General features: G+C 43.4%; 1 protein-coding gene across 3 annotated transcripts in view; it reads right to left on the bottom strand.

Annotated features, from left to right (window-relative positions):
* GRK3 (G protein-coupled receptor kinase 3) overlaps positions 1-22,306 on the bottom strand; it is a 121,721-nt gene that overhangs the window by 22,414 nt on the left and 77,001 nt on the right. For all 3 annotated transcript variants that reach the window (XM_060028263.1, XM_060028265.1, XM_060028264.1), the window contains 6 exons: positions 20,181-20,272; positions 17,665-17,764; positions 11,167-11,245; positions 9,238-9,368; positions 6,960-7,054; positions 2,711-2,818 (listed from right to left, as the gene is read on the bottom strand). In XM_060028263.1, coding sequence (XP_059884246.1) covers positions 2,711-2,818; positions 6,960-7,054; positions 9,238-9,368; positions 11,167-11,245; positions 17,665-17,764; positions 20,181-20,272 — 605 coding nt within the window. The remainder of the gene's footprint in view (positions 1-2,710; positions 2,819-6,959; positions 7,055-9,237; positions 9,369-11,166; positions 11,246-17,664; positions 17,765-20,180; positions 20,273-22,306) is intronic.

The raw sequence follows: 22,306 nt of genomic DNA, 5'->3' as shown, positions 1-22,306 counted from the left end.
TTGCTTAAAAGCCCTCAGTCTCTGGGGCCTTAAGAACAAAGCCCCACCTGCACAGCATGGAATTCTAGGTGGCCCCCGGCCCTGCCCCAATTTTCTCCATCTTCTCACTCAGCACACCTTCCCCACGACCAACAGCTGACCCCCCCACCTCACTCACAGGTCGTTGATGGGGAAAGACCACCTGCACCTGCTCCATACTGTCCCCTCCCCGTCGTCTACTTCCGCTCCAGGTCTGCATCCTGCCATCCTGTCTTTGAGAGAACACTTCCCATACCAACTCTTACGTGAAGTTGTCAAGTCGGCCCTATGCTTCCAGGTTAGACCTGGTGATCCCATTTCTGCTCTCCCAGCACAGCCCATACAGCTCACGATTTTGTATGTGTGTGTACCTATCTACTCTCCTCCGAGTTCCTCCAGGACTGTGTGTGGCTCCCTCCCTCCCTCCCTCCCCCACAGCATCAAGCACAGGCTCTTGCATACTGCAGGTACTCAATAAATGCTCACCGAATGGCATTTAAATCACTTAAGTCAAAAAATGTTTCCCCGCTCTTTGGTTTCAGTGCTCTCTCCATTCCTGGGATTGCCTTTTGAACAGGTATTAGAAAGAATGGCAGACGATCACACATCTTTGTAGGGAAGATTCGTCTATTCTCTTTGTTAGGCATTGGAAGGATTCTTGCCATTTTCAGGCTCAGCGGATGGTCACCAGGCAGTGACGGGGAGCTGGCTATCTGTGAGGCGGGACAGGCCTTCACAGGGCAGCTCAAATGCTGAACGGACATTCTTGCGTCAAATTGAAGTCTTTTCTCTCCTGAAAATGCTCACTGTCTAGAGCTGTGCAGATGAGTATGCCTCCTTCAATGAGATGGGCCTTCCGACAGCTGGAGCCAACAGGATGGCTGCCTGAAGCACTGTACCCAGCTCTCTGAACCTGTCCATATGAGCCACGATTTCTAGCTGTCACCATTTTCATCTCTTCTTATCCATCCATCCCATCCCATCCCCATGACCATCCTCTGGATGTCTTCCTGTTGGCCAAGATTCCTCTCAATAGGGGTCACATCAAACATAATGCTTCAATCAAGCCTGATCAAGGATGTCATAAAAGAAGTACCACCTTCCAATGCAGTCCTCCAAACCTGAACCATGACCAAGTAAGATGGAACTGGCTTTATCAGCTACAAATCACACTGCTGGCATAGAGACAACGATCAAGCCAATTTTCAGATAAAATAGTGGTATATGCCAGATGATCCCTAGACTACACAGATGGACATTATCATAAACAGACAGAATAACAATATTAAACAAAAATCAATAAACAAAGCCCTAAATGCAAGACTTTGCAAGTTTCCCTGCCACATTCTACAACTGACTTTTGAATCTTGAGTTAATGCATTCAGCTTTTGCTGTTGTGCAGAGTTTTTCTTAAATCATCTCGTGACTCTCTAAGTGTGGATTCTAATCTCCGACCCCTTCTTCAGCGGAGACCTCAGTGAATGAAGATGGTGTGTCCGGATGCACTTACCATGCATGCAGGGACTCCCGCTGGCTGGAGAAACATCTCGGGTGGGAAGTGGTTTTCTCTGATTTGCTTTGCAGAAACTCTCTAATTAGGTCAGCTAGTCTGATGACATGAATTAAGGCCATCCAGGCTCCACAAACATGATAATTCAATTAAGGACCAACAGGACCCGACTCTCTGAGCAATAATACAATTTTAGTTCCCAAGTGAATGCGATGAGCAGAGAACAACTAGATTATCCAGGTCCTGGGGAAGCAGCCGGGGTGCTTGGAACCTAGTTTGGGGGGAAGACAGGGAATCCAGCCTCTTTTCAGATTGTGCTAAAGGTAATAAGAAGATGCAGCGATGCTCAATAAGGCTTTCTGAGGGAAACATGGCAAGTTTAGCAAACTACCAGGCCTGTGTGTTCATAGAAGCAACGTTACAGGGAGAACCCTGACTAGGAAATTTTAATGTAAACTACCTTTTGTATCTCTGTGAATGGAGAATAATCAAAAACATATCTTAAACAATTCAGCGCTCTGTTAAAATTGGCTAAAGACTCTTAAAATTAATGGAAATATTAACATAATTTGTAAACATTCAATATGAGAACATATTTGGAGAGCGCTTTCATTCCATCCTTTCCGCTTGTATTTCATCGTCCCTGGTAGATTAGAACTAAGAGTCAAGTATAACAAATGAAAAACAGAGAATTACACAATTTCATCTTTGTGTTTTTTGAAACCTACAAATTCCAGCATGTTCACAGATGCACACTTTTAAAACAGATTCTCTTGGGTGTTCATCCTTTTGTGTAAAAAATGCTTTAACCTCACAAGACAGTCATGAGTAATTAATTCCAGGGAAAAGAAATTCTCCTACCCTCTTCGATTACCTACATTTAAAAATAACACTTATTCCCAAAATAAGACATCAATGGAAATATTCCAACAAAGTCTTGTTTCAGGTCTAAACGTGTTGGCATACCTTCCTGGTATGGAACAAAAATACCGAAAGCTTATGGGAAAGAAACTCTCACTTTTACGGGCAGAAAGAGCTGTGGGCATCGCCTGGATCAGTGTGTGGCTTAAAGATCACTGTGTGATCTAAAACGATATTAGGACCTAATAACATGTAAATATTTTGGATTTTGATCCAAGTGCATGCCATGGTGATGGTACTAAGAGGACGCATTTCACTCACCCTCTCAGAAGTTTGAAAAGCATACAACCCAGGGAGAACCAGTCAGCACTGCTGTCGTACGCAGTCCCTTTCTGCAGGACCTCGGGAGCCATGTACCCGTGGGTGCCCCTAGGGAGAAGAAAGGGTATGTGCGGTTATCAGTGCTTGCAGACCTTATAAAATATTCCCAGCTCATCAAGAGGTCTGAGCATCATTCATCAATGTCGGCAACTATGAACAAGGGGGAGGGGACGACAGTGCTTCCACCAAATATGATTCAGCAAACACCCAGTGGGAAAACGACCTTTCCTGTCTTCATTAGGATAGAACTGAATACAAATAAACTACCATATGAAATGAATATGAACAGTGCGCGCACTCCACGGTCTCGGAGGTGAAATGTGAATCTCGGGAGTCCTTCCTCACTACAGCCAGGAGAAGCCAAGGGCAGGCCCGTTTGAGGGCTCTCCTGAGGAGATGTGTGGGGCCGGGGAAGGGAGCGGGGGGAGGGGGTGGTGAACAGTGACCACACCGTAGCGCTAGAGACCTGGAAGGGATGGGCACGGGCGTCCCCGTGTGGCGCCACCCTCCCGTGCTGAGGACCAGGGCTCGCACACATGCCCATCGTATCTCCCACCCTTCCACGGTCACGATGATCTCCAAGGCAGGGCGGGCGTGGGGGGACAAGCCGACAGGTACGGAGACGGAGAAATCAAGTATCCGGTTTAAAGAGCTGCTGACAGCCCAAAGGACTCAGCCAAGCAAATGTGCAGGCGACTTGCAGGAAGCTGAGAAAAATCACCTGGGAGGACAACCATTTATATATAATATGTGTCATCTGCGACTCAAAGTCCTTTCCCATTCTGCGACTCCCCACCCCTCCTTAAAGATCTGAGCACGCACTGTTCCAAGCGTGCAAGAGAGGGCTCGTGGGGAACTTTCAAAGACGTGGCCTGAAAGGGCCCCGAAAAAGCCTTTAACTGTAGCTCTGTTCCCATCCTCCATTGATTTTCTTCACTGATAGAATGGGTGATAAAATGACACCTTCATCCCACAGGGGTGCCGTGAGGATCACACGTATGTAATGGGCTTAGGGTAGTGCTGGCTCTTAAAAAGAACTCAACTTACGTTAGGGATTTTATTCTCTATCCTTATGTTATTATAATCCTTTTTAACTTATGCTCGGAAACAGTGAGAATCTGCTCCGAGAAGTGATCCTGGCTCAGCACTGGGCCCGATACCCTCTCTGCCTCCGAGTTCTATCTTGAAAGACTTTTCTCCAACAGTGAAAACGGGCACTGGTCCATCCCTCAGCAAAGCTCCGCCATCCAGAAACCAAAGTCTGACAGCGTGAGGTCAGCAAGCCACGCTGTGAGAGTCAGAGATTTCCTCAAGGGGCCTCCAAGCCATTTTCTGGGGAGGTTTAACTTTGCTGTTGCTGGGAAAACCTCTGTGGTGACCTTTTTAACCTGCGATTCTCGGGATCAAAACCCAGTTCTGGGATGGGAAGATCTCAACGAGGATAAATGCATGGGGTTAACGCAGATCACGTCTCTGAGTGGACGCTGGACACAGCAGAGCGCTGGCCCTGCCCACCTCCACGGTTTTCAGCTTCTGCCTACACGGCAGCACCTAGCGCTCCCTGCCGCTTCCCACTGACGATCTGTGCTGTTCATGCTGAAAGAACACTTGAGCGTTTGAAGACACGGTGACAGGGGACTGAGCTTTGTGGTCCTGGATGAAATAAGCTGGGACTCGATGAGTCACTGACGATCTGTTTCGTTCCAAAAACAAAGTGTTTCTGTGTCATTTGGTGGCTGCTCCGTGGTTCACTTTCAGTTTGTCAGAATTTGATTCCATCATTAGAGGGACTGAGTCTAAACCTAGCTGGAGAACCACAACCCTGCTGTGCAGACGGGCCAGCGTCTGACGAAGTCCTGGCATCATACCTACGGCTCTGAAAAGACCAGAGAAGCCCAGTCTAGGGTGAAATTCTGGCCACAAATCTTTAGTCTCGTACCAAGGCGATCCTCTCAAAGCCTCAGGGGGTTCAGACAGAGTGTAAGGAACACAAGCTTTCGAGTCGGACAGAACTGGATCTTAAGTCTAGCCCCACGATGTGCCAGGCATGTGACTTTGTTCAAGTTCCTTAGTTTCTCTGAACCTCAGTTTCCATCCCATAAAAGTAGATGATTATAACCCATGCCCTGTGGGTCCTCTGTGAAGATAACAACATATTCAGAGCAGCCGGCCACACATGCCTGGGACAGCCGACGTTCAACTCATGGCATGAGTGCTGCCCCTCAGACCAGTCACCTCCTGGACAGCCCCCGGGCTGCTGGTTCCAGGAGGTCAGGGAGCTCTTCTGCCTCAGTCCCCGCTGCATCGCCAGCACCCGGCACACAGCCAATGTGAAGTAAATACTTATTACATGAAGGAGTTGACTTCACCCTCACAAGTGTCACGTGAAGTAAGCAGCATTGTTACTACCTCTTTATAGAGGAGAAAAATGAGGCTGGTGCCACGTGGAAGGAGGATTCAAACCCACATCTGCTGACTCAGAAGCCTTTGCTCTCAGCCGTGATATGCCTCCTCTACTCAAAAATACAAAATTTTGTTGTGCGTTTATCCTTTTTAAGTAGTGGCCCCACTATCATCGTTTAAACATGAAAATCAACCTTCCCGATCCCATCCCTTTACAGATGCTGTTCAGCTATGGACAAAAGCCCGTCTTTCAGAGCTGACATGTGAATTACACTAAGAAGAGGGGGAGGTCCTATAAGGGAATAAGTAGCTCTGCATCTGAAAGTTAATTCCTTTGGGAGATTAACTCTTCTGAGCTCTCGGATTCATATTCAGTTGTGACTATACTAAATTGAAGAAATTAGCATACCAAATAGCCGTGGCATTAAAAATTCAAATGATTCTCTTAAAAATGTCTGATGAACTCCCTGGGAGAGGCTTATACAACCCCAGGTTCTGGCCTCATAATTGTCAAGTGCTGGCAAAATGCTAAGGCTTTTATCACCATATCCCAGATTCTGTAGGAAGAGAGAAACATGGTTACAGAAACGGTGCTAATCGCTATTAACATCTGATCAGGGCTTTAAATGGCAATTCTGATTTAACGTAGCCCCTCATAAAGTACTGCAGTTTTAGAACCACTTTATTTTTAGTCCCACACACACACATACACACAAAACAGGATTTATAGTTTATTTTCTGCACGGATGCATGAAATGAGACTCCTGGGAGTTACTTCAAGACCACTCAACACAGTAATGATGCACAATAAAATGGAATTTTAAGAGCTTCACTGCTAAGACTGATATATTGAAAAAGAAAAATCAAGCAAAAGTCACCTGTTTTTCCACAAACTGCACATACTGTCCACATCTTCCACCCAGATAAACTGATACTAAAGAAATAGGAATAAAAACCAGTACGTATTCCGTTCTGCTTCTCCTGAGCCCCGGGGCATCTACTTCATACTCCTGTTGTCATTTTAACAATCTCAGGTTCAGGGAAGTCCTTGGGCCAGTGTCAACACTTGCAGAACAAGCATGGCCACTGCTGGAAGCAGCTTAGGGTCCCCTGAGAGGGGACAGGTGCTGGCCGACGGCCAGGGCGTCAGGGAGCTTCCTCTGCATGGTTGTTTAGAGGACGAATGTAATATTCAGATCTAACAATATGACCTGCATTAAAAGCTTGAACTGCAAGGAGATGATTTTTTAAATTAAAAAAAGAACTCTAATTTCTTTTTAGCAAAAAACCCCCAAACTTTTGAAAAAGAAGGAAAAAGCAGATGGAGAGAGAAACCTGACCTCTGGGCCTTCCTTGGAAAGTTCTATGCAATTGCCTGTGCACCTTCTTTGGCATATAAGCTTTCAGGGGTCTATTACTACCTCTACCCTACAGATAAAGAGACTGAGGGTCAAGCAGGTGAGCTGACTGCCTCAGGGTCACACAGCCAGCACGGATTTGGGTCTGCTGCTGAGGCCCCTATCTTTCCCTTAGACCACCCTGCCCCCGGGCAGCTACACTGTGGGTCCCTGCATGTTCCCCCAAATGGTGAGAGCGAGCACACCACCACCCTTATCTCCTCTTCCACAGCTTGGGATACGGGACCTTCCCCTGACCCGGCACTGCCACATGCTGAAAATCGCTATTGGCAAGAAAAAAATGGGGGAACAAATGACCACGTCGGGGTCTGAGTGAATAGGCAAGTTGAGTTAGGAAACGACAGTGACAGAGGTGCTATACTACTCACACACTCGCGTGCGGCTTCTTTTTGGAAAAATCGCAGGCAAGACCAAGGTCTGATATCCTAACGTGTCCGTGTTCATCCAAGAGGATATTTGCAGGCTAAAATGAAAGAGAAGGTGATCTTCAAGAGTCCCCAAGATGTCCCAGGGGCTAACTTCTAAAACTATTGGCACTTGATATCTCATTATTTTATCACAGTTCATTCCTACACATGAATCCTAGCATTAATTATATCATCACATCCAAATGGGGCACAATGCCGACAATGACATGTTTCGTGTTAATTTCAGCAGGAAAGTGGTAATGACAGATGGGAAGGATTCTACTCATTTGATGATGGAACACAGGGCAGGTAAGACTGGAGGGTTACAACCACAGTCTATCGGAGTTAAAGTATTTCTTTTTCACAGCAAGAAGTGCAATCCAGCCAGAATGGTGAGTCTCTCCACAAAGGGAGTGAGTCCACAGGCTCCTTGGCCTCTGGAACTACTAGGACTTCAGAGAATGAAGCCACGAAGCACAGCACAGAAAGGAATCTTGTAAAAATATACAAATAGCGACCAAAGAAATCAAAATATTCCATGGTGCCACATTAATCCCGATAAACGTCATTTCTGTTTATTAGTACAGAGTCAACAGAGGGCCCTACCAAATGACCAAATATGATTTTGACCACAACTCTGATGAGATGTATCCATTAAGATTAGATTTAGTCAGCATAATCGTGGAAACCAAAGCTCCTCTCCCTAATACACACTGAATTACAGTCATCTTGATATTTTTCTGCTGGAGATCAGCTATTGATTTGCTTGAAATAAAAATAATGGCATGCCATTATAAACCTGAAGCGTGAGTAGTCACGAATGACTAGAATTACGTCTGAATAGAAATTACGTAATACCATTGCCTACTAAATAGCTGAGAAGACAAAAATACTGCATCAAGATGATTAGAAACCAGTTATAGATTTAAATTAAAATGTATTACAATGGCGCTCCATGGGCCTTTGGTGTGTATTTTATTCTTCTGCAAAACTCACCATGAGGAAATAAAATGTCATGTGCCAACCAGTGTCTAATTATTTCTAATGTGATGAAAATACTTTTTTTCTTCTTTATGTTCATATGAAGAAGGCTAAGGGAGTAATTCTTTAACCTTGCAGGAGGCTTTAGAAGTTACAAAGTCCCTTGTGAAAAACATAATATGCCCAACACTAAAATACACCATTTTAGATTCTTAGGACGTAACCTTTAAAAGCTAATCAAAACACGTGAGCAAAGGAACATCATGTGTACATTTTAGCTGGTTAACCTGGGTTCAGGTTAAGAAGGAAGCAGAGAGGAGGCAAACCCACTCTCCTCCCAACCTCCTTGGGAAGTTGCCATGGCTATCATTTTTCTTCTCACCATTATTTACACCTTTATATATCTGCGCGATCATTTCTATATAGTTTGTCAAGGTCCCGTTTATCTCCTCCCCCATCTTCATGCGGCTGGCTAGACGAATATCACCGCGGATGTACCAAGCAAACTCCCAACTCCCTCCTTAACGCAGAACCTGGGACCAAGCATCATGGTCTGGAATGGAAAAACTCAGAACGCACTTATTTCCTTTTTTTCAAGTCCAGTAAGATTTTAAAGAGAACCACAGTGAAGAAGCCCAAGCATGGAAGACTGGGGCTATGTAGTTCAGGGATTTGAAAATCCGTTAGTGATTTTTTAAGGCAAATTCAAAACAATCTGAGGCTCAGAGAGTGCCCTTTGGGGGAAATTCTCCACGCTGTCAGCCACTCTGCCCTGATCGGATCAGGCTTGCCTCTAATGAGTTATAACTCAGCCCTTCTACGTGTTAGTTCACAGGTAGATACTTCCCGTAAGACATATATGTTCTCTGCTAGTTCACCTTTGTACACCTCCTGGTCTCACACCAAGCCAGAGCCAGTTGCTTAGTGAACATTAATGGAATTACAATCAATTGTAAAATGGGCGACAACAAAACACCCCTACCCTGCTTTTCACTAACTAACCAATTAAAGTTTTTGAGTTGGCATATGTGCTGCACCAGGCACGGAGGTAACAGGGACAAGTAGGATGGAGTCCTTAGAACAGAGTTCAGAGTATGGAGGAGACCGACATCACAAAGGTGATGCCTTTATCGGGGCTGAGATGAGGAAAATGACAGGATACCATAAAAGAGGTGGAAACGCCTGTTAGACCACAACTGCAATACAACACCTATTGCACAGGTCCGATGAACGGAAGGAGTCTGTCCAATGGCCTTACCTTCAAATCTCTGTAAACGACAAACCGATTGTGCATGTGTTCCAGCCCCAGGATGACTTCTGTGGCGTAAAACCGCATCTCCTTCTCAGAAAACACCCCGTGCTGTGAAAGGTGATAGTGCAAATCGCCCCCTGGAATCAGAGACGTGGAATTTAAATTCAGTGCATTAATTTCAAGGGAACTAAAACCACTGTCATCCTGCATAGTTATGATACAGTCGAAAAAGGTAAACTATGCTTCTGCTTTGTCTCTCTCTCTCTCTCTCCCTCCCTCCCTCTCTCTCCCTCTCTCTCTCTCTCTCTCTCCCTCTCTCTCTCTCTCTCTCTCTCTCTCTCTCTCTATATATATATATATATATATGTCATTGATTTCTGTAATTTGACCAAATGCTTTAAAAATTCTAGAGAAAACTAAAACATTGAGAAGACTTAGATGTGACAATGGCCAGGACGATATGAAACAAAGCCACCGTTCTCTGACAGGTATCACAGCTCCCAGATGTACCATCAAGGGGGAGGGAGGGTTAGCTAATCTGCTTTGATTACTTGCGTTCTGGCTAATAACTGAATCAACCCATGTAGTGATCCAGTAGGTGGCTTAGCAACTCATTCTGTGGACAATAAATAGTAAGGAAACAAAACAAACACATTGATCATATTGATAGATATATGAGAAAGCAAATACAGCAAAATTTTAACTGGTAAAACCCAGGTGGTGTGTATTTGGGTGTCCCCAGTAAAATTCTTTCAATTTTGCCATATGTTTAGTTTTCATAATAAAATGTTGGAAAAGGTAAATCATCATCTGGCCTCAAGTTACAGAGACACAGAAGGCCACAACCAGGGGAAGGGAACGTTCTTATGAAGTATAAAAGAAGAGCCTCAATTGATCTACAGAAGTTCATGTGTGTCCAACTTTATTGCCCTTGATTTTATAAGTACCTTCCTGTTCACACACACATATTCCTGTATAACCACTACCAGATCAAGGTGTAGAAGATTTCCAGCATTGCTGAAGGCTTCCCATGCCCATCCCAGGCAGTATATCAGCTCACAGCCCCTAATTAAAGCCAGTCGGACTCTATTGTAACCTCTCCCCCCATAGATTAGTTTTGCCAGTTCTGATGGTCACATAAATAGACTCACACAGGGGACATGCTGCTGCGTCCGGCTGTGTCTGCTCATTATAATGTGTGTGGAAATTCCTTCACGCTGTTGGGTAGGTCTGATTTTAAATCAAACACTCAAAATGTAATGAACCTTCAAGTGAATTTCAAAAAAGGTATTTCATTTGTCGAACTGTACATCTTAATTTCAGCTCTCGTTACTAAAAATGCTTTGAGCATATATCATGTCACTTTCTAGTATTAAAAAACTACTTTTCTAGCTAAAACTCTTTCATCATTCTCTGGGTCATCAGTCACAGTTTAAAAGATCAATGTACAGTGGAACTGGGCTAACGCATAGAAGACTGGGCTAAAATCTGTCCTGGCTCAAAGTCAGTCCTTCAAAGTTGGTTTTTAAATACATTTCTATCTTCAGCCTATGTACCTTTAGGAGGCATTTCATTCCTAAAAGCTGAGGGCCAGGAACACGCAAACTAAACATCCAGGCCAGTTGCATTCCAGAAAATCAAGTTTCACTGTATTTTAACTATTTTACGAAAATCTTTTCTAGAAAATGCAACTTCCTGGGGAGAGACTGGGAGGGCCAGAGGGCAATGGCAGTCAACATTTTTAAATGAAGTTGAACTGAAAATTGAAGAATAAAAGGTTTCCTTAAACTCCAGGAGGAATTTAGTTACCTGAAAGACCCAAATGGCCAGTCTGTCGGGAGCAACGCAGGCTAAGATAAAACATCATGAAAACACAAACAAACAACACCATGGCAAAGTCTTGCGGTGTATGCAGACTTCCCAAGGCTTGCTCACCGTTCATCAGATCCAAGATGAAGCAGAGTTTATCTGGCGTATGGAAGGCATAGGTCATACAGACAATGAAAGGACAATCCTGGAGTGAAAAATATATATATAAGAAAAGCAAAAGCTGCCCTGGAAAGCGCATCTACTGCCAAACACCATCTACACTTTTTTTTTTATCCACGCCACTGCCCCGTGCATGAAACACAGACACCTACCTGGTAAGTTTAACAGACCCAGGAAAGTGGGTCTGGTTCCGTGGAAAAATGCACAGAGACACAACACTGCTAATTAGAGATGAACTCAAAGGTGCTCTGTCACTCTGATTCAATCATGACTCCTCTATCTACATCTTCAAAAGACTCAGATTCTACAGAAAAATATTACTGCCTTACTAGTCTTTCTGTTGGTCTACATGTCAGTTCTGGCTAGTCAAGTATCCATTTCAATCTCTGATTCTGACGTTGGAAGAACCATACCATGGGGGGAAATGTTATCTATATTACTGTTTTGAAGCACTGAGAATAAAAATGAAATTAAATTAGCTTTTGAAAGTGGAAAAATGTACCAGAGCCGAGGACAGAAAAACTCAATTGTAAAGATGCCAATTTTCCCTCAGATTAATCTCTAGATTCCATGCACTCTTAATTAAAATGAAAATTGACAAACTAATCCCAAAATTTATATGGAAATGTAAACGGCCAAGAAAAGTTCAGATACACTTGAAGAAAAATAAGCTGGAAAACTCATAGTGCTAGATATCAAGACTTATGGTAAAGCAACAGTAATTTGGTATGGAACTAGCCCAAGGACAGACAAATCGACCAGTAGAACAGAACAGAATCCTGAAGTAGACCCACATGTAAATGCTCATTCGACTTGTAATAAAGTGACCCAGCAGGGTGGGGGGAAAGCATGGCCTTTTCAATCAGTGGTGCCGGAGCAACAGGCTATCTGTACAATCAGCTGTGGACATTCACCCCTACCTCACACCACACACTAACTTCAGCCCCAGGTGGATATAGACCTCAAGGTAAAACAATAAAGCTTCTAGGACAAAACCAAAGAGAACAACTTCAGGACCTTAGGGTGAAGTAAAGAATTCTTAAACAGGCCACAAAAAGCACTAACAATAAAAATATTGGTAAGCTAAACTAAAATAAAAGTAAGAACTTCTGTTCTTCAGAAGACACCAGTAAGAGAGTAAAAAGGTGAGTCACAGAATGGTAGAAGATATTTGCAATCCATATATATCTTGAATATATAAAGAACTCTCAACAATCAATAAAGAAAAAGCAAACAACCCAGTAGAAAAATGGCAAAAGAGAAACAACAACAACAATAAAAATAATAATGTAGGCACTTCACACAAGAGAGTATCAAACGGCCCGCAAGCCTATAAACAGATGCTAGGCCTCAGTTTTCCCTAAAGAAACGCAAATTGAAAATCACAATGTGTCATCACTAAAACCCATGAGAATGGCTAACGTTAAATAGACTGACAATGCCAAGTGTTGCAAAGGTATGGAGTTAATGGAACTTCCAGTATGGCGCTGGGAAGGCAGAATGGTACTACCACTTTCACAAGATGTTCACTGGGATCTGCTAAAGTTGATCACTACCTGCAAAGCCTATGAGCCAGCATTTCTACCCCGGGGTATTTACCCAACAGCAATCTGGACTCATGTGCACCAAGGACATGAGAATGGTCCTCATGGCACTATTCAAAATAGCCCAAAACCAGGAAATAACCCCAATGTCTACCAACAGGAGGATGGATACACGAATTGTGGCACATTTATATGACGGAATACTATAGAACAGGGGCCACCAAACATTTTCTGCAAAGGGCTGGACAGTAAATATTTTAAGCTTTGCAGGCTTCATCCAGTCTCTATCACATATTCTTCTTTGTTTCTTTTCTTTACAACGCTTTAAAAAGGAAAAAACCATTCTTAGTTCATGGGCTGTGAACACAAGCCAGATTTGGTCCCTGGGCCACACACATAGCCTGGTGACCCCTGCTATTTAGCTACAGAAGGCGCTGTTGCTAAGAGCAACGACTCAGATGCATCTCGCAAGCAACACTGAGTGAGAGAAGCCAGACACAAAAAGAGTACATTTATATGAAGTTTCAACACGGGCAAAGGTAAATTACGGTTTTAGACATCTGGGTAGTAGTTAGCTTGGGCGTGGGGTGAGTGGCTGGGAGGGACACAGGGAGACTTCTGGAACACCGGTAACTTTTTATCTCTTGACATGGGTGCTGGATACACACACGTGTTCCCTGGTGAGAATCCATCAGTGCCCCACTAGATCTAGAACTAGGTCCATTGAGATAAATATACAGTGTACACTTGCCATTCAACTGATTCAGATAACAAATGGCATGAAATATCTATAACCACTTTCTTAACAGAAGCAAAGAATTATTAAATTCCACAGAAAGTATTCAAATTTTAACGGAATAATCTGAGACAGAATTTACATTGTTCATACCTGTCGATTAAGGGCATACAGATAAATCTGCCTTAACACATTCCTATGTGCTCAAGATTCATGAACTTGAACTCAATTTCCACAAATCTTCTGGAGGAAGTTACTCCAGAATGAATGACAAAATTCATTTTGTGGTTACCTAGTTTTCCTTAGAGGTCTGTTGAGAGGTGTTAGTGTTTACTAATGTTAAGATATATTTTGCGTTAAATAGGTAAAATAAGGGTGTTACCCTTTATCTGTTAAAAGCCATGTGGTTCTCGGTGGGTGGGTACCCTCCTACTCGCGATCCCACCAGTGTTTCACCAGACCTTTCCATAGTCTGCTGGCGATGGCTCATTCTGCTCCAAATATCATGCTTCTTCCTTAATGGGGTTCCCCACATACTCTGGTTCCTGATTTGATGAACAATTCATCTCTAGAGCAGAGAAGCGGGTGGACCAGGAACTTAGTAAAGCCCGGGTCTTTCCCAGCTTGAGAGAGCAACTCCACTCACTTCACCCAGAGGACAAATAGAGCCCGGGAAGGGGGGTATTTCTGAACATGACGGTGTATGATCATTCTAACGACAGCCCTGAGAACACTGCAAAAGGTCAAAGTATAGTTAAGATGCTACGTTATTAAGATGGGACATGAATTGGAGATTCAGAATCATAGGCCACCGGAGTAGAAAAGGCTCTTAAGAAAGAAAAAAAAAAAAAATCACGTGCTCCGATTTCTTTATTTTAAAGACAAGGAAACTGAACTCCCCACCCACTAAAAGGGAAATGTCTTGCCTGAGGTCACAAAGGAATTTGGTAGCCAGCCAAGATTCAAACCCCAGCTCTCTGACCCTGGACTCTTGGCAGAGCTGTCCTACGTTACCCTACTTACGAAGGCAAAGTTTCCATAGCAACATGAAATAAAAGCTCCGCTAAAGGGATTTGACTTGGTTACCTCTACAGAATTTGCTGACCATGATCCCTCATCTCTCAGGCCCTGAGCAGATACCATCTTGAGTCTCAGGTGGGGTCCGAGACACAAAGAACTGAACACTGACCCAGTGGACAAACAGGCAGCGGTTTAATGATGGTGTTGGTACCGTTTCAAAGATAATTGTGGTTAAGATGTTCTGCCTTGATTACAAATTCAAGGTAAATAAGAACTACGGGGTTTTTTACAGGTGGATACTTAAATAAAAGCTCTTCAGCAAGGAACTGTCTTCTTTGATTTCCTACCTAGTGAGCAAAATAGACTGCATTTTGCAGGAACTTAAAAGTGTGATAAAATAGACCGTAAAGTAATCCTTCAGAACATTTCTCTACACTGCAGTCAGAGGAACCTCTTCAGACTTGCAAGGCTTCTCATGTTATCTTCCTACTTCAAACACTTTGTTTCCAACGGCTCTTAAGATTTTTAAAACTCCTCAGTACTGGCCCAGAAAACTCTTTCTGGTCTGGTCTGGCCTCTGCTTGCCTCTCTCCCTTACAACTTCATCTTGTGGTCCTTACCCTGTCACTTCTGACCCCACCTCTGCCGACCTTCTGTGACTCCCCAGAACTTCCGTGCTCGGGACCCACACGTGCCCCGGCACCTCCTCTGACTTCAGAGGAGCATTTGTGGACAATACTCCCGCCCTGCTAAATGCCTTCTGGGCACCGTGGACCTGTCTTTCCTACCTCTTGCCACGTGTTCCAATGATCAACGCATTTGTGAGACTGTCTGCATCACTCTACGCAGCTCTATAAGAACAAGGACCAAACTAGGGTTTCAGGACCCCCGTCTCGTAGCGGAGGGCCCGGCACAATCTAGGTCTCAAGTATGGATCAAGGAATGAATGAGCAATGCTTCTCATGAACAACACTTGACTTAATTAATGAAAGTGCTGACGGCTCCCCCCAGTCATGGACATACATGTCCTTGATTCCCTTTTTGCTACCCGAAAGTTACAGAATAAAACTGGGAACAGTGCTTCCTACTATCTCTTTGGGGGATGAGAAGTAGGAATCCTCAATTTGAGAGTGAAAGAGAAAAACAACTTTCTAGTAAATAGAAAACTCTGCTGGGTGACTCTGGCTCATTTTCATGCCAACACCTTAGGAAATCCTACTGATACAGGCCGATCTAAAGCATCCCCTAAGAAGGCAATTTTAAACTAAAGATTACTTAAATCCTATAAACCGTGGCCTTTCATTAGCAAAAACAATTCCAAACAACTTTATTACAATTCTTTCCATTCTTTACTACAATTCTTTAAATTATATACTTATACATGTTTAAAATGCTAAGCAGTTTTGATATTTGAATAAAAAATATAAACAAGCCTTTTAAATTAGCTCAAAGCAGTAGCTCAATATACCCGCAATTTTTTATTTATTCCCTTACGGGTGGACCAGTGAGGAGCTCGACAACTACTTAACGACTCTCCCTCACCTGAGTAAAACAAAAATGCTACATGAAAATTAAAATTGTACGTATATTTTTCCAACACCAAAATTTTTTTTCCATAGGCTTTCCTGTGAATAAATATCCAAGGCTTTGAGATAACTCATTAAAAATTAGTATTTTAATAAAGCACTTAAAATCTGCAGTAAACACACATCCGTGTCTGAAATGAAGACACAGACATTTCAATAGATACTAGAAGCCAATGCTATTCACGTTGATTCCAATACAGTGTGCAGGCCACTCGGATTCCATTCCAATCAGTTAAAATCTTGGCCATGCACACAGGGTAACTCTTATTTGAAATGCTTAATGTCCATACGTTGGCAGGTAGAGGCACATAATTAGACATTACTATTTATAGCAATGGCATTTTCATCTGTTATAGTTGAGCTAACTTATGATATTCATTGGCTTCGATAGCAAACAGACTTTCCAGAACCGCTTAAAACTAATGCTAGAATAATATAAACACCAACACAATGGATACAGGTGACAAACAACAAAACATGGAGCCTACAAAGGGATGAGAGAAGAACACTGGGGCTGTCCGGGGAGTCTGGGGGCTCTGGGCAAAGAAATGATGTCTCCGGGTCTCAGGTTCCTTGCTAAACTAGCTGAAAGGAATTCTTTGAGTCACCATTAGGATCTGAGTCTTTCAAAACCTTTGTGTGAAGATGACCTTATTTAGAACCCAGCTATGATAGTTGGAAGCACCATCCCGCCTCCCCTGGGGCCCCTTGTCTCACTTGCCAGGACACGTGGGCACTGCCCAGGTTCCTGGGATGGTGGGTTTTTCTGGGTGTCTTTATATACATCTGTACAGGTAAATAAAAGCCGAGGTTTTGATCCTGGGTGATACTACTAACGGGAAAAGAAATCAGAACGGGACACTGCTTTGCAAGTCAAGATGACACAGCGTAAAAGCTTGCTTTTACACATGCCGAGCTAAAAATGACAGCCTGACATGCAAATAAAACATCGAACAGGCAGAAACGTAGTGCTGGAAATGGAAAAGGCCAGCGTCCACAGCAGGTGAAAGTGGCAAGTGCTGAGAAGATAAGGTTCCCTCCAAATGAAACCCGGCCTGGCGAGCACCCTGAAGGGACAGCTGGGGTTTGACTAAGCCCAGTCACTTCCTCTCTATCAGTTTGTGAAGGACGGGAGCTACATTTCTCTTACTTTTTCTTCTCTGGGTTAGTCTTTCTCAGTCACACAGCCAATTCTTAACTATATTCAAGTGATATTTTTTTTGGCATTGATATGATTATTTTCTGCCATCTCTGCAACCATATTCCACAAAGAAGGAAGTCATAAATACTCACTAAAGGGACAGGTTGTCAGTGTGCACAGCGATGGTGGCTAGTACGTTCCTAATTCCCAAATTAGACAGAGGTAATACCTGAATTATTCTTTATACTAACTTAGGCTGCTGCTCCCTGCTCTAAATTCTAATCCCCCCAAGAACTGGCTAGCCGCTTAATTCACCAGAAAAAAAAAATGCCTGTATTTTAAATAAATTGTCCTGATACAAAAACCAAAAAACAAACAAACCAACCAACCCAAGAGTGTTGAAAATTGAATACTTACTCCTGTGCTCACCAGGGACAACATGATCCTTTCATTTAAGGCTAAGGTTTCTCCTTGTTTCATCTTGATCCTCTTCTTATCCAAGCATTTCATCGCATACCTAGAAACATAAATATTATTGAAAAATCTGCACTGAGAATACATCTAAACGGATTAAATGATACGCATCACACCGGGGGAAGTTTCTAAAGAGGTGCTAAGTGTTTTAAAGAAGCAAAATGCTTCTAAGAAACTAAGGAAATCTGAATCAAGTGGAGACTTCAGTCAATAACATATTTGTTCGTTCATTGTGACGAGTGTCCCACACTAAGTAAGATGAGGATACTGGGCATGGGGTACACGGGTAGTACATCCTGTACTATTTCTGCACTTTTTCTGTAAACCTAAAATAACTGTAAAATAAAAAGGCTATTTTAAAAAATCAAGCAATAATCAAGGTATTTCTATTATTATATGAATTGATGTTTCAGTTAAATAAGAGCATAAAGTAGATGGATATAAAATTCAGGGAAATAAATTTTGTATGTATTGCCGCTGCCTAGTACCACCGTGTGTGTGTGTGTGTGTGTGTGTGTGTGTGTGTTTTGTGGAGGTGCTGTACGTGTCATATTTAGCATTTAGGAATTGTGAATTCAGCACTGGTCAAGATTTAATAAGCTCGTAGAGTGTAAGACTCTAAACTGTTGATGACTGACCAAACGGGAAGGGAAAGCGTGCGTCCAAAACTCCGTGTCCTAAAGTGGCACTTTACTGATTTGTTTTAAATCTATACTTAAGTTATCATATTTCAAATAATAAAAAGAATCAGTAAGATTTTTACATTCAATTTATATTCAAGTTAGTTGAGAAGAAACCGCTGACAGCTTAAGATTTTTGAAGATTTGGAACAAACTCACATTAATGAAATACAGACATGTTACTCAGCACACTCTGTAATCACAGGTTAAAGAAAGCAGATGCTGGGCTTCCCTGGTGCTGGTGGCGCAGTGGTTGAGAGTCCGCCTGCCGATGCAGGGGACACGGGTTCGTGCCCCGGTCTGGGAAGATCCCACATGCCGCGGAGCAGCTGGGCCTGTGAGCCATGGCCGCTGAGCCTGCGCGTCTGGAGCCTGTGCTCCGCAACGGGAGAGGCCGCGACAGTGAGAGGCCCGCGTACCGCAAAAAAAAAAAAAAAAAAAAAAAAAAAAAAAGGAAGCAGATGCTTTTTCAGCAGGACAAGGGAAAGCTGAAAGGAAATTTTTACAAGGGTTTTGGGGACTTGAGAATTCTGCATGCATGACTAAACTCCCACTGATACACTATTTCACGACACCCAGGTATACCAGTTGTCTGGCTGTGGTAGGACACACAAAATCCACTTATTCCTAACTTACTTACAACTTATAATGTTATGAGCTACAGCAAAACAGAGATAGATGTTCAAATTTGATATTTTTATCCACTCTTCCAGGAGTTCTGTATGACAAATCCATTTGCGAGACATTGATTGGCTTAATTATGGGATCAAATATTGGCTTAATTATGGGATCAAAGCCCAACAGAGCACACATGAAGTGACGCGTTCTTGAAATATTTTTTATGATAAAGAATTTTCAAAATGCCTCATACTACTTCTATCACCACCCTGCTGTGATGATGTTTAATAAGACCTTTGGATTGCAGACCACGAAGAAGGTGGCACCCACAGGTCTTGAGCCCCTCAGAGTAAGCAAGCTGAGGGCCCCCCGCCCCCAAGGGCAGGTGGCAGGTCACTGTCACTGGCAGCCGGGAGGCTGCAAAGGACGTGCTCGAGGATTCATGGGAGCTGAGCTTGGCCACTTCCTAGCTGTGTGACTCCTGAGAAGCGTCTACCCTTAACCTATAAAATAGAAGACTATTTACCACGCCCTGGCGGTTTCCGAGAGCCGGGCGAAACCGTAAATGTGTATGAAGAGACAAATGGATATTATTTACTTCTGACAACAACACGTGACAGACTGGGCATCCTCAACACCTCGACAAGCAGTTACGATGAAGTAAAACTAAAATTTAGTGAAAGGTAACGAACGACAAGTAAAGTGCATCATTTAGGATCAGAAAGCCCACCGTGCAGCACAGAACTGGAAGGTATTTTTTCTATCACCCCAAACTGCACATGCTAAATCACAGGTGGGTCAGAAGAGAATGTCTCTCCCCTGCAAAGCAGAGAATTCTTTGCAGTCTGATCGGACTGGGAGGCCACACATAACACCCCTTCTTGGCCACCTCTGGATTCCTGGCTCTTCACCCACGGCCTGAACCACTGCAGGCTCCCGATACACGGCTTCTGGTTACCTTCCCATTTAGCCCTAAGAGGCAGCAGTTCCAGATCATCTCGTTTGCTATGCTTTACAAAATACAGCCTATTTCCTTCTGAGGCAAATTACTGCAGGAGTGAGAGCACGGGCTTCCATAAATCTACACAGGGGTTTCCTTTTGATGCGAGCATAAAATTCTCTTAATATTCCCAGCAAAATATACGAGCCTAGAAAGCTTACATTTTTCCAGTGTCTGCTTTCCTGCAACCATATACTTCACCGAATCCTCCTCGTCCAATAATCCTATGTACGCTGAAATCATTCATGGTCAACTGTGAATTCAAAATGCGACATGGAAACGTAAAACTGCATAAAAATTATGCTGTTGTTTTCATGTAAAACATATACAGTTATTAAAATAGCGATTCAGATACACCTGCCCTTTCCGTGACTGGTCCCTCAAACTGAGAGGTGAGAAGCACAAGGTGGCAGGACATTCTAGAACCACCTTCTATGCAAACTGCACAGAATGCACACCACGGAGGCAAATGGGAAGATGACACAGTGGTAGCTGAGTTAGATTGGTTTTCCGATCTCATAAATCTTATATTGGACGATGTACGCTTTGAAGACAAGTGAATGTGAAATTTCCACTCAAAACACTAAGCAACATCAGCTACTCTGAAGTCTAAAGTTGGGAACAGTTCAGCAAGGCCAGGAACGTAATGGTAGAAAAACAGGCCCACGTCAAGGCCATCTATGTTTTCCTAACCGTGGGCCATATGATCAGAAAGCCCAACAGATGCTGGCCGTGTGAGTGTTTTATCAATAACGTCAGCGAGTAGAGAGGACTCATGCTGGGCGTGTGAGCATGAAGCCAGACCGAGTGTGAGTAACTCTATGAAGAGGCTTTATTCATAAGCACTTTGTCAGTATCATCCCAGCAATGCCCTGCTTCCTAAGCAGTTTTCATGGCATTAGACAGTACAAAGGCAGATAGATAGTCCTATGTTCGTGGTAAGAGGCCATCAGATAACAGCAAATGCCTACTAGTTTATGTATCCTGGCAAATGAAGGGTCAGATGCTTGAAGGGTTTCCCCAGACAACCCTTCAAATATCATATCTGCAGCCAGGGAGGGGCATCTGGCCCACTAGCTTCATGTTTGGTGCTCAGAGGACATGAGGACGTGAAGACATGAGGATACCACGTCTGCTAAAGGAACTCAAGCACAAGGAAGATCCACAGCAGATGTAAGGGATTTTTTTTTTGGCCGTGCTGCGGCATGCCACAGCAACAGACCAGGGATCGAACCCATGCTCCCTGCAGTGGAAGCATGGAGTCCTAACCGCTGGACCGCCAGGGAAGTCCCAATAAGGGATTATTTTTAAAAATGTGTCACTGCCTCTTGCTTCTCAATCCTGCCAGGAAATGGGGTGGAGAGGGGAGGTTTAAAAGAAGAAGGGGCTTTCCTGGTGGCGCAGTGTTGGGAATCTGCCTGCCAATGCAGGGGACATGGGTTCGAGCCCTGGTCTGGGAAGATCCCACATGCCGTGGAGCAACTAAGCCCATGAGCCACAACTACTGAGCCTGCGCGTCTGGAGCCTGTGCTCCGCAACGGGAGAGGCCGCGATAGTGAGAGGCCCGCGCACCGCGATGAAGAGTGGCCCCCGCTTGCCGCAACTGGAGAAAGCCCTCGCACAGAAACAAAGACCCAACACAGCCAAAAATAAATAAATAAATAAATTAATTTTTAAAAAAAAGAAGAACAGACCCCACTTCTTCCAATAGTACTGCTCAAGTAAAAAACTAAAAAAAAAAAATCCAGTTATTTCTTTTTCTCAATGGCAAACCTATGTGAAGGGAGAGCACGAAGGAAAGGGGAAGAGAAATGCACACTCTAAAAGCGAAGTAAAGAACGTGCCCTAGAATTACTGACAGTGAGAAGCTAACAGAAGATACAATGCTAAGGGGTTAATGTCAGAAAGTAGCCTGTCTTTGAGGACTGCTTTTATCATTCTCAAAATAACAAAAAAGATGAAACCGTGGTCTAGTAAAAGATGTCATCTTGTTTATTACATCATTGCGCCTAAGAATAAAAAAAGGAACTTTACCAAGATGGCATAAGGCACGGGCATATGGGAATTACATTATGCAGAAGACTTGTATTTTTACAACTAGTTCTGTTAAAAGGTCAATTACCGCTTAAAATAACCATTCTTAAATAAATAAACACATTCTTACATGAATATGAGAAAAGAGAATTAAAATTCAAAGTGTTTACAATTGGGTATAGGAGGATGGAGTTTTCATGCCTAAAGCCATAAGCACGACATCTGTTTGGGCAGAGTGTTACCCTGGGGAGTA

The sequence above is a fragment of the Delphinus delphis genome, chromosome 13 (genome assembly GCF_949987515.2).
Source record: "Delphinus delphis chromosome 13, mDelDel1.2, whole genome shotgun sequence".
NCBI lineage: Eukaryota > Metazoa > Chordata > Mammalia > Artiodactyla > Delphinidae > Delphinus > Delphinus delphis.
The sequence above is the reverse complement of the archived record's forward strand: the minus strand, read 5'-3'. Positions and strand labels throughout refer to the sequence as shown.